Source organism: Larimichthys crocea, chromosome III, assembly GCF_000972845.2.
Source record: "Larimichthys crocea isolate SSNF chromosome III, L_crocea_2.0, whole genome shotgun sequence".
NCBI lineage: Eukaryota > Metazoa > Chordata > Actinopteri > Sciaenidae > Larimichthys > Larimichthys crocea.
The window spans coordinates 16,233,655-16,245,751 of record NC_040013.1 but is presented as its reverse complement, the minus strand read 5'-3'; the positions used below and the strand labels follow the sequence as shown (position 1 = coordinate 16,245,751).

The following is a 12,097-nucleotide window of genomic DNA, read 5'->3' as shown; positions in this document are numbered from 1 at the left end:
TTCAGGTCCAAAATATAAATATGACTTTATTTCACAATCCCGAAAGAGAGATCAGCCATCCATAAAAGGAATGCTAAATTTAAGTCTCTTCTCAAGTCTAAACTGGATATACTTTCAGCAACATACAGTAATTCAGTTTCAAAATAAGCAAGATCATCCATTGTCTAAACACCATTAACAATACAGTAAAAACAATATGGTTCACATACATATTTACATTTTTTCTACTAATAAAAGTTTTTTTTTTTTTTTTTTTCAGATTTTTGAATGCTGGTGCTAGTTATTAGTTCCTCGTTGATACAAAGACTTTGAGTGTGGACTGAGAACGTCCCCCACAGTAAATCAAAAGAAACATTTACTTTGTCATGTTGAAAAAAATGTCTTTCTAAATCGAACTATTTAAAAACGGTTTACATTCATTTCATTTTGTGTGTATGTTGATGATTTTTTGAGATCTATCTGAGAGTTTAGTTCTCTGTGGAAGACGTTTGAACTCTTTGAAAGATGGACATCTAGACAATAATTTGCTTTTTACTGGTATTTTGAAAAACATCATGATCAATGGTGGGATACCAACGATTTTCAGTCTGTTGTCAGCCAGTGAACATCCAGAGAAATGATAAAACTACCTTCATACTGAATTATATATACCAGATCAGTGTGTGCTGAGTTTCAAAAAAGCACCATGCCACCACCGTTGAGTATATAACCAGGTTAGGTCAATGCATGTACCATGACATCCTGTCCTGTTAGCACCAAAAGGAAGTCGAAGTGTGTAAAGAGTCCAAAATGTTTCTCACAGGAAACATTACCACCACCAGTGTTAGTGTGAATACCAGTGAAAGGTCTTTATCGGTTGTGCTGAAATTTCATTGTCGAGTTTTTCCTTTAAATGAAGAGCTTCTCTTTCATGGGTAATACAAAATAAAAATCCTGATTTACCAGGAGTTGACACCAACCCCCTTATTCAGACCCTGTAAAAAAAAGCTATCTGTAAACAAAGTCTTTACAAGGGTCGAGCACCCAAAATCGTCTTAGGCAATTGTCTGAGTGGGTATCTGATGTTTGAGTGGTTTTCCAACAAGAGCAGAGAGGAGGCAAAAGAAGAAATGGTTTGATTAGTCAGCATTGGCTAACAGAGTTTTTTGTATCCAAATCTGACACTTTGTGATTTCTGTAAAAATAAAACAGAAGTCTCATTAGCACCATTCAAATGTACAGTAAGTTTGTTCACACTTGTGCCCCATGAAAGATCTTTGAATACCTTTTCCAGAAGGTGAACATACAAGTTAAGTGCCGATAATGATAAGCACTTCATTGTTGCAGCATTTCACAATTCCTCATTATGCTAAGTTTTGAATTTCATTAGATATGTATGCCATTTTCAATCAAATAAATGCAGAAACACTGTAAAAATAAAACCGGGTTCATGCTAAGCTGTCATATATATCTCTATCTGTACATACATATTCAGGCCTATAGATTGGGACCTTTTTCAAGTTAAGTTTAGGAAAACAAAAAAGTGCTTCTTAATATGCCATACATATCTGTGAATAAAAGACAAACCATTCAGATGTAGAGAAAATAAAACAACAAACCAAAGACGTACATTTCTTTCATCGACTGCCGACAGCAGAATGAAAAGCACGATGCTACATGTGACAATCTGTAGTAAATATATGCACAATATTAGTCTTGTTTTCTACATTATGTGATGTAATGAGTTTGCTAAACAAAGGTTACAGTGAGAATGGCACCAATGTAAAAGCCAACGTGATTCATCTTATGAGAAGAGAATGATTGGCTGAAAATAAAGAGCATAATCCTGCTGTACAACACAAAATCTGAGCATCAACACATAATGCAGGTTATCATAGAAATCTTGCAGTAAACAGGCTTACACCAGGAATTAAATAGAAATCGTTATGATCAGAATAAATAATCACATCTTTTTTGTTCTTAATCATGTATATAAAACCAGTTTAAAAACGTCTTAAAATGCTTCAAAGCACCATCTCTTTACAATAAAAACGACACCCAGACTCACAGTTAAAAAGCCAACAAACTTTGCTCTTCCACATCACTTTGAAGGCAGAGATGAAGAAGAACAAAGTAAACAAACAGATATTAGAAAAGCACAATGAAAACGACGTAAAAATGAGAGTAGCAGTTTGAAGTTGATTGAGGTAAGGCAGAAGCACAGGGTGTGTGTGTGTGTGTGTGTGTGTGTGTGTGTGTGTGTGTGTAAAACATGTTGACTAAGTCCAGCGATTGTAGGGACCTGTCACTTGGGTAAGAGCATAAGGGGACACGGTGATGACACCATCCCTCGGGCGAGTCCATGCTTGACGCGTGGGGACATTCATCCTCCTTGCCTCCTCTGCCTCCTCCCCCGTTTCCTCCTCCAGGTCCACACCACCAGCTCCTTTGCTGGTGCCTGTGATGTCCTCCATTCTTAATCTCTCAGCCTCCTCCTCCCGCTCTCGTTCCCGCTTGGCCATTTTGGCGTCCCACATAGCCATCCCGTGGCCTGGTTCATTTAGAGACTTGTGCTGGTAGAAGACCAGGGAGATGCGGGTGGGGTGGCTGCGGTTTGGCCTGAGGATAGGAGTGGTGGCGTGGAGCTCCCGCCGTGCACACTCTATCAGGATGGAGCCGTGTGATGGTGCCACGGCTACTCCGCCTATATTGTGATCCAGGAAGTTGTGCTCGCTGTCTGACCACACCTCTTCCTGCTTCACTTCTTCTGGTTCAAGTGGGGGAGTTTCTGGTTGAAGGGGAAGAGATGAGAGAGGAGGGAGGCCATGACCCCTGACCTCTGCTGCGACATCTCCTGCAGCCCTGTGGAGTCCATTGAGCCTGCTGAAGAGACCCTCAGAGGTAGGTCTGGGGGAGAAGGAGGAGGGAGGAGGAGCACTCCCACTTTGGGAGGGTCTGCACAGAGAGGAGCAGTGCACCTCATTCGGCTCAGTTTTAAAAGTAGGGGGGTAGTCACTAAGGGCATTATGTGGAGGTATAAGTTCTGATGTAACACTCTGGTCAGCAGATGCTGGAGAATAACCATTCACGGCGTCACTCATTGTCTTATAATTGAGAGCTGAGCCATTCTGTCCGTACTGGAGGCCAGCATGGACAGAATTGGGGGAGATGACCTCTTTCTGTGGGACGATCCCTGCACCCAGAGTGGGGTAGCTGCTGGTGCTCTGGTTGTAAGTGCTGGGTTGATTCCTGTCTGGCAGATACCTCCCAACGCTGGCAGGTCTGGGTGGTAGTCCGTGTGAGCTGTAGTAGCCCTGAGGCTCTGTTTGGATGTAGAAAATACATATATGATGTAATACTCAAAAACATGTATACATTTTGACCTCAGCATACAATTTATTATTACAGAGAGACTTGGATTTACTACCTTTATTGGGGGTTTCACTTTTCACTTTCCCAGGAGTGAGAGGAGTCAGTCCGAGCTTCTTCTCCAGTTTCTCTGCTTGAGCCCTCAGACGAGCCTCTTGTCTTATCTTACGGGCAGATTTCACTGGCTCAGCCAGAAGACGAACCTGATGAACACAAAAAAAATCAATGATTTAAAACATGTTACATGTTTATAATTTTCCCAAAACACTCGAAAACATCATAATTTCAAAAGCTGTTTCCCTGTCCGCTCACCTCACGGGGAAAGGAAGACAGAACTTGCAGAGCACCACTTCGGATCTTAGCCCACTGGCCCTCAACCTGACCAAACTCATCCCTGTCAGCGATCCTGTAAAGTGGCAGAACATGTAGCTGCTCATCTTCTGGTATGTTACGCACTGCACGGTTATCTTCCTTGGTTAAAGTGCAAACCTGAAATAGGACACAGACAACAGGCAAGTTGTTAAACCAAACAGTAGACCCTACCTAATCAGTCAGACTTTAAAAAACTAGAACCAATGACCCTTGAAGTATGTTGGGGGTGTGTTTAGACACAAAACACAGAAGTAGATAGCATGGTGTCACACTTGCTTGTAGCTTACTTACCACAGTGCTGCCATTATTCATGTTGTGAGTATCCTTGTGAGCGTGGGCACAGAAATCCACACAGGCTGTGACCCCCGAAAAAGGACGTCCCTCCCTCCTTCCAAGCCGGCAGTCCCCTCCTGTCTCCTCATTTTCCACCTATGAGAGGTGAAAGGACAAGACAGGAGAAGAGTTCGGTTTGTGCTGAAGATGATAAAAGTTTCAAGCTAAGATTTTGTGTAAAAGCTGTAAGAGATGTGGACGCATCTACGGGAAGGCTGTTCCAGAGTCTGGGTGTGGATAGACTCACAAGTAAGTTTCTAAATGCTTTACTCAGTAGAGAGTGGGGACTCTCCCCCAGCTTTCATTGCTAAAACTGGTTGGAAACAATTAGAGAGTTTGAAAATGAAACTGCATTGCAGAACTAAAGTCTTTAGGGCAGTGACATGTACCACCATATAGCATAAGTAATTTAATTAGTAATTGAGCTGTTCTTGCTGCTATTCAAGCAATACTTTGCATGTAGAAATACCAAGATAATTTGAGATGTGGGGGATAACGTGTGAGGAGGTTACTGATAAAATCTGAAGTAAGGCTGTGTTGAACAAAGAGAAGAAACCTAAAATCAATTCAGGGTTACCAGAAGAAAGTACGGCAGCTGTTGAATGTTTCGTACCTGGTTTTGGAAGGCCTCAGGTGCCAGTCTTTTGTAGAGTGGTGCAAGGTCAGTGGCAAGATTCTGAAGGTTGTTCTCGATCTTCTCTTCCTAAAAAGAATAAACAAGTGTTTGTTTGTGAGTGTTCTGGCTACAGGTGATATTGTCACATCCAACCTAAGCCTCTAGGAGGCAGAAGATTTGAGTGACTAAGTTTGCCTTTCATTACTGGAACACCAGAAAAAAAAGAGATTGCAATAGATGAATTCCTCTAGGATTTGTGGCAGCTGACCACTCCCTCACCTCCTCCCGGTAGTCTCCAAGCAGGCGGAACTTGCGGGGCACTTTGCTGCGGGCAAACTTACAGCCATTGAAGTACATACTCCAGGAGCAGCCAAAGGAAAACGAAGCTCCGCAGGTGTCTGGGTCCAAACCCTGGCATGCACATGTACGACTGTGGAGATGCAGGAAGATGAAGAAATAAACAAAGCTGGGAAGAAGTAGTGTCAATGCAAAACAAAGGAAGAGGTACTCACTCTTCATTGAGGGCACAGCGACGGCTGGTTGGGGAGCCGTATTTAAACAGGGACTGTGTGAGCTCATGGTAGAGATTGTCCGCCACTGGCCGAGGAATTCCTTCCCACGCCAGGATGACGATCACCAACACGGCAGAGTCACAGTGGTGCCCTGGTCTCTGGCGAACTAAACACAGCAACTTCTCCTCTTCACTTTCACGCCGGATCACCTGTCAGATAACAAATGGCACAGGTACACGAAAAAAACAAGCAGGTTACTACACATGTAGGACAGCGCTGTACCACAGAAAAATACAGCAAAAACAAACATAAAACGATATCAGAAAATAATGGATTCATACTGGGTATTGGTTATGAAGCAATGTGACCTGCCAAACATGGGGGGCAGCTAAAGGTTTGGTAGCTGTGGTTGTGGTATGGGTAAGAATCTGGGAGTGACTTCTGTGTTTTCCCATAAATATACCACGATGGGATTCACAAAAAACAAAGACATTTTCAGGACATTTAGGATATCACCATTAAATCACAAACACGCCACATACCCATTTAGCTATAGGACAACCCTGGGAGCTTTTTCCTTCTTTCCCAGTGTAAACAACAACTTCCACTCTTACTGCATTTCCTTTGGCACCATACCTGTAACACACATAGCACATGTAAGACAACAACATTACTCCCCATACCTGAGGACAACTGACAATACACAAAGTAGTATATTTTATTGCAGACTGTTAATACAAACCAATGCACGGCTCAACAGTTTATTAAGTGCTTTATAAATACTCAAACTGCTCCGATTACAAAACACATCTGTCATGAGAAAAACTTTTTCGGTTCAGTGTGGCTGTCAGATGGACTGTGATGGACCTCAAGTTGTTTAAAACTGTCTGTCATCTTGGTTTACGGGCCCCTCGTCTCAGCTCCAGGGGTTTCCTGTTTCAACATGCAGAGCGTGTGTGTTGTGTGTACATGTGTGTACATGTGTGTAGATAAAACAGAGGTTAAATGTGTTGAGCTAGCTCAGCAATGCTTCCTTGTAATGACAGACTCTGACACTGTGACCCCACCCCATTCCACCAAGCCTGTGGTTGACTTGTAGATTCTCGTGTTTGCTAGTATACACACCCACATAGTATACTCTCAGTGTGTAAACAAAGGTGGTTGTAGTTACTCTACCTGTTCTCCATCATTTCCCTCACTGCAACAACACTGGGTCCTGCCCCAAGGTGAGTATAGTAAGGGCCTTCCTCCTTTTCAATGATTTGGTCTGTGGAGGAAAAGATCTATTAACACAATGGCTTCAAATAAACACTGACGCCCTGTTTACAGACATTCATGATAAATATATCAGGTGTAATGTAAATGTGGTGCATGCAGTAAATGTAGCTGGATTTTAGTTAATGGGCCACCATATTGAAAGTCTGCATTTCAAGACTAAAATATATTTTAACAAGGGTCAACAAAGCTCCATAAAGCATTCAAAAGCCTCCTCCAAATATGGCAGAGAAATGTGGCCTCCTTTTGCTTGAATTGGCCCCTAAATTAGGACAGAGCAAGTGTGTGTGTGTGTGTGTATGTGTGTGTGTGACGGAAACAAAAAAGTTTGAGGTTAAGAACTGCAGTGTCACTCAAAAGTGAACTTTAAAAGTGAAAGATTTAGACATATATATATTTAAAATATATACGACCATTGCAGACACTACAGATTTGTCTTTCCCTGAAAAATCTTCTGAATCAACTCACCCATGCATTGACAGGAGGGAAGATCTGACAGTTTTTTAGAAGGTGTATTGAGTAAGTTCTTGGTAGGGGTATCCAGAAGACTCATAGGAGACTCCAGAAAGCTATGGACGCTGTTCTTGGATGGAGTTGACTCTGCAGAGTGTCCCAGATCCCCTTCAGTAGCCGTGGACAGGACAGTAACGGGTCCTGACTTCTCCAGCTTGTAGTAGCCCTGCTGGCTTGGAGGAGGGGACTGCCGAGCCCCTGAGAAGCCATTGACCAGACCATGGTACCCAGTAGTGTGGTTGAGGAAAGCGGTATTGGCTGGGCTTGTGTTAGGATCAGCACCATGCTGCAGCCCAGCAAAGGGCTGCACTACCTGAGATAGCAAATGCCTTTCACAGTCCTGCCCCGGTCCTGCAGCATGACCATTGCATGGACTGTGTTGGTGGAGTGGACCATTTGAAAGGGACCATGGCTGGTTTTCTTGACTGTGAATGTGGTTGATCCTTGTGAGAGTGCTGTAGTTCTGAGTCTGTGGCCCTAACAGGGTTGTATTGTGTGCATTACTATGATGGATGAGTTGCCTCCTTTCCTCCTGAGCCTCAGCCAAATATCTCTTCAGATCAATTTGGGCCTGAGGCAGAAAGAGGTTCCTCTTGTGGTGAAGGCCTGATTTCCCCTGTGGGAGGACCTTCTTGCCTCTGCTCCTGTTGGGCGTTCCTCCATTTGGCATGCGTTTTGAAAGGGGTGTCCTAGAGTTGATTCCCTCATGTAGTCCATCACTTATCTTCTTCTTTCTGGGCTTCGAAGGCGTAGCTTTTGTTTTTTTTATGAGGGGCTTTGTCTGATTAGGGGGTGGCTGGGAGTTGTAGTTGTATTTGATGGCAGACACAGGTGTTCCTCTTGGAGGGTTGTTCTCTGACTGCTGGTTATGTCGAGACTGGATGATGAAGGCCAGGTCTGCCAACTGAGCTGCTACTTCCTCCTCATCCCTGTTTCTTCTTGCTTTACCAAGAACCAAGTCTTTGTCTTCCCCAAACAAGCGCTCATGATCTCTACTGAGCTTTACGTCACTGGGAACTTTATAGCTGCATTCAGACTTGTTGACATGAGAACCAAAACCATGCTCTGTCCTCCTACAGGGTGCTTTATCATTGTCTGAACTTGCTTCTAGGAGGTTCTGCAGAGACAGCTTTGTGTTAGAGCTCGACCCCTGGGAGCACTGGATCACATTCCCTTGTCTGACCACAGGAGGGCGTATGACTGACATCTGGTGTAGTGGTGAGCTGATGACCGAGACTTTGTTGTAGCAGATAGCTGCTGTGGGTTTGGCTTCTTGCAGGGTTGTATTTGTACTAGAGGATGAAAATGGAGCAGAATTAGAAATGGGATGTTCACAATTACTTTCAGCTTTAATGGACCCTGGGGTGCTTTGAGGTATATCTGCCAGTTGAGTCAAGGCCTCAATAGCAATAGCCTGATCAAAACTAAGATTTCTCTTCTCTGCCAAAGACTGCACGCTTGGTAGCAACACATTCGGAGGAGGTTCACTTTTGACAGCCTGGGGAGTCTGACTAACAGGAGTGCTTTTCTGACACAAGTCATTCTTTAAGTCAACAGGTTCTTTCTTGATGAAGTGCAAATCTGGTGGCTCTGTTTTGATGGCGCAAAGAATGGAAGATCGTGAGCTGAAAAGTTTCTCCTCTAGTCCCTTCCTCTCTGTGACAGAAAGACACACCACGGCTGCCAGTGTGGACAGCGGGTCTTCGCAGACCTCATCCTCATCACTCAGCTGTGTTGTGGCCTGTTCAGTAATCCACATCCATGGCTCCTCCAGTTTGATCTTCTTTAGCGGAATCGACATGTTATCTGGAGGAGTCTTGCGTCCATTCTCAGAGAAGTCTTTAGGGGCTGCGGCTATGATAGTTCTTTGAGGCTCTGATGCAATCATGGTCCTTTTATAAGCAGATTTCAGATCAGATAGTGATCCAGTGCTCATGTCAGCACCATTAGGTTTTGTCTCAGCAGAACCATTCTGAAAAGTCACAGAAGAGCATACATGTTGGTGAAGTGCAATGCTGGTCAGCTCCAGCCCGGGCTCTCTTTTAACAAGTGGTGGCCGCCCGGCTTGGTCCGAGGCCAGATTGTGGGTGAGCGAGTTGGTGATGGGGGGAGATTGTTTGTGAGGTATGTGGCCTTCCTCCCCGTCATCCTCCTCTGCTGCCTTGTGGGTATCATCCATCTGTGCCTTGCCTTTGCCATTTACCGACCCACTTTCTGGAACCACCTGAGACAAACACAGAGAGAGAGGAACAAGGATAGAGAGGTGACTCAACAAGCTCTGGCAGTATACAGTGATTCAGCTTGTTGTAAACAGTCACGGCACACAGCACAACAGATTGCCTCCCAGCATGGCACGAGCATCTGCTGCAGCCACTATGAACGCTGTGGAAAATATTATGCCATGTGAAAACAAAGAATCTGCTTTCTATAAATCTTGCGGAAACTGATCTCCAAACAGAACTAATACAAAAATTTAAACTGTGTTAGTTCACAGTCGAGGCTTCAATCAGGATCACATTCCTGCCTGAACTGTGGAGTGTTGAGAGCCACAGACCCACAGGTAGCCGAGAGCCAACAAGTAAACATTTGGAGTCACGCACAGTTCACGATTGCGTCACAACCGGCAGGTCACTGAGGGCATGCGTGCAACGTGTATTTACGTGCTGCGTTTGTGCCGAGTTTGTAGGTGTGTTCCTGGGCATGCATGCATGTGTGATTATTAACAAAGAAGCCCTACCATGCTAACCCCTGTGCATTGTTTAGTGACGGATTAACGCAAACAGCGTCTTATCTTAGCTACAGCACTGCTTGACCCTTTAGCTAAGGTGGATTCTGTCTGCCAACAGAGCTAGGACCATCCAAAGGTCTACAGTATTGACATATTGATCCCCCCCCCCCAATGCAGAATAACACAGAATGCCTTAAGTGCAGATAATAAGTGCTATAACTCAATTAACCTGAAAAAACTCTATTGATTTGGGGAGAAATATAAATGAAGGCTTTGAGGACAGTATTTTTTGTTACTGTGAGTGCACTAAAACTCATTCTGATAAAAATCTAGCTCATGTACAGTCATTCTGCAAATATGTAAAAGCAGTCTTCATGTTTCATCACCCTGAGCACATGATTAATGGGAGTGAAGTCAAGCTGTTTCTCAGTTTAGAGTTTGACCCCCATCACATTCAGAAGTAAAGTCATCAGCGGTGAAAGATGATTAAAAATGTTGCAGTGTGACAAAGATGAAAATAAAAAAAAATCACTGCATCATGTGCCAAGACTCAGCTGACAAAGGGATCTTAAACTCGTTTGCAGGAGCTGGAGGACATTTGTGCATTGCTTGGAGCTCTGTGTACTATATATTTATGTGTGTGTGTGTGTGTGTGTGTGTGTGTGCGTGTGTGTGTGTGTGCGTGTTGGAGACAGAGGCATCCCATTTTCTCTCTAATGAACAAGCACAACCGCAGGGTAGCTGGAGATCCGTTCTTCATCACTGTTTACCTGGCATAAACACCCATTAAACCCCATCACTGCAACTGTTTTAATGCATTTTACAGCAGGAGATGCACACTTCAAGCCAACAGATCCAGAGTAAGCAGCAACAGTACTTCAATATAAACCAGACTCCTATGAACACACAGATTACATGTGCTCTGTTCAGCTTTATCCTGTCTGTTTCCAATAGACATGAACCAGATTGCATTGATGTACCATCACAAAACTATTTTTACTGTGTTCATCTAAATATAACTAAATAAGCATTAGCATGTACCCATGCTCACACTGATGGCAGCAGAGCTACAATGCTAGGCGGTGGCTTAACCATTGGGAGCAATAGCAAGGACACCTGTGGGGAATTGAACCACTGACCCTGAGATTACCTCAGTCCTGCTCCACCTCCCGAGCTTATTAAAATCTACTACGCTTTACAAAACAAAACAATCTGTGTAGACATACTACTGCTGCTAAAAATCAACCCAAAGCTGGAGTTAGGGTTGATCCACTTTAATGTGTGTCCAGGATGCTCTGAGACATCCTGGACAAAATGGGAACAGTCTGTTTGACTTGAGCGTGTGCACTGTAGAAAAGAATTGAGCCATGTGACGTCCCACATGTGATGGCAGCTGAGCAAAGGCATGAACTCTCATTCATAAGGAAGAAGGCATTCAAAAAAAGAGATGACAACAATTCAAGTGAACATGGAAAGTGAACATGGAAAACAAAAGGTGTCAAAGGCAGTGTTGAAGTCTAAGAGGAATAATACTGAGCAATATCCTGCATTGTGTTTTTAAAGATGGTTGTTTGTTATATTAAGGATGTATCTTACTGGGCTGTGTGAAGTCAGAGAGAAGTTCTTATTAAAAGACAGTTGGCTAAAACAAATTTCAAAAGATCCTTAATTAGAGACTGGTATAAACTATATTTAGTCTGGACTAAAGGGTCATGACTGTGTTTTAAGACACACACCATGCTTGGTACTTTATTACAAATATCATCTGCAGTGTTCAAAGCATTCCAGGGGTTGATGAAGTGTTCAAAAATATTTTTATAACATTTATTTTGGTGTTTGATTACAACTGTGGTAGCCAAAATCAAGTGAAAAGCAGGATTTTGTAGTAGAAGAAAAAGTGAAGAAGCCATGTGTGTTCAAACTGTTATTTGGAGACTGTCATTGGAAAATCTACCTCTTCCGCAATTATTTCTTTTTCCAGTCCAAATCCATAAAACATGCCATTCAAGACAGAAGTCTTTGTTCTTTGACTACATTCACTGGCACTGGTGAACCTGATGCTTACCACTGGACGGCTACTCTAACTTTAACTCCACAGTAGCTGTGCTGGAAGTATTTTAACATGGCATCATCTTATGATTGTTCTCTTCCACATGAATGCAAGGCCAAAAGCTATATATTAAAACAATTTTAAATAAGTGTAAGGAGGATTTTTCCTGTCAGACGAGACTCAATTGTTGTGTGACAATCCAAAGGAGAGTTGCAGTGACCATAAAGATGTTCATGATGAATAAAATATCAAGCTCAGACATGATTAATATGGTGGAGCAAATTTATCACCAAGTCTTTCCACTGATGTGCTATTCCTGATCCCTCTCTCTTATCCGTCACTCCCCAGTT

The 12,097-nt window shown here is 43.2% G+C and overlaps 1 protein-coding gene across 6 annotated transcripts in view; it reads right to left on the bottom strand.

The window, feature by feature from the left end:
• tet1 (tet methylcytosine dioxygenase 1) overlaps window positions 1–12,097 on the bottom strand; it is a 28,272-nt gene continuing 16,175 nt past the window's right edge. For 5 of the 6 annotated variants that reach the window (XM_010744849.3, XM_027277467.1, XM_027277468.1 and 2 more), the window contains 10 exons: window positions 6,925–9,193; window positions 6,358–6,448; window positions 5,724–5,817; window positions 5,182–5,390; window positions 4,949–5,099; window positions 4,667–4,756; window positions 4,012–4,149; window positions 3,661–3,837; window positions 3,407–3,551; window positions 1–3,301 (listed from right to left, as the gene is read on the bottom strand). In XM_010744849.3, the coding sequence (XP_010743151.3) occupies window positions 2,259–3,301; window positions 3,407–3,551; window positions 3,661–3,837; window positions 4,012–4,149; window positions 4,667–4,756; window positions 4,949–5,099; window positions 5,182–5,390; window positions 5,724–5,817; window positions 6,358–6,448; window positions 6,925–9,193 (4,407 nt within the window). In that variant the 3' untranslated portion in view covers window positions 1–2,258. The remainder of the gene's footprint in view (window positions 3,302–3,406; window positions 3,552–3,660; window positions 3,838–4,011; window positions 4,150–4,666; window positions 4,757–4,948; window positions 5,100–5,181; window positions 5,391–5,723; window positions 5,818–6,357; window positions 6,449–6,924; window positions 9,194–12,097) is intronic. The other variant, XM_019275269.2, reaches the window with a different exon arrangement.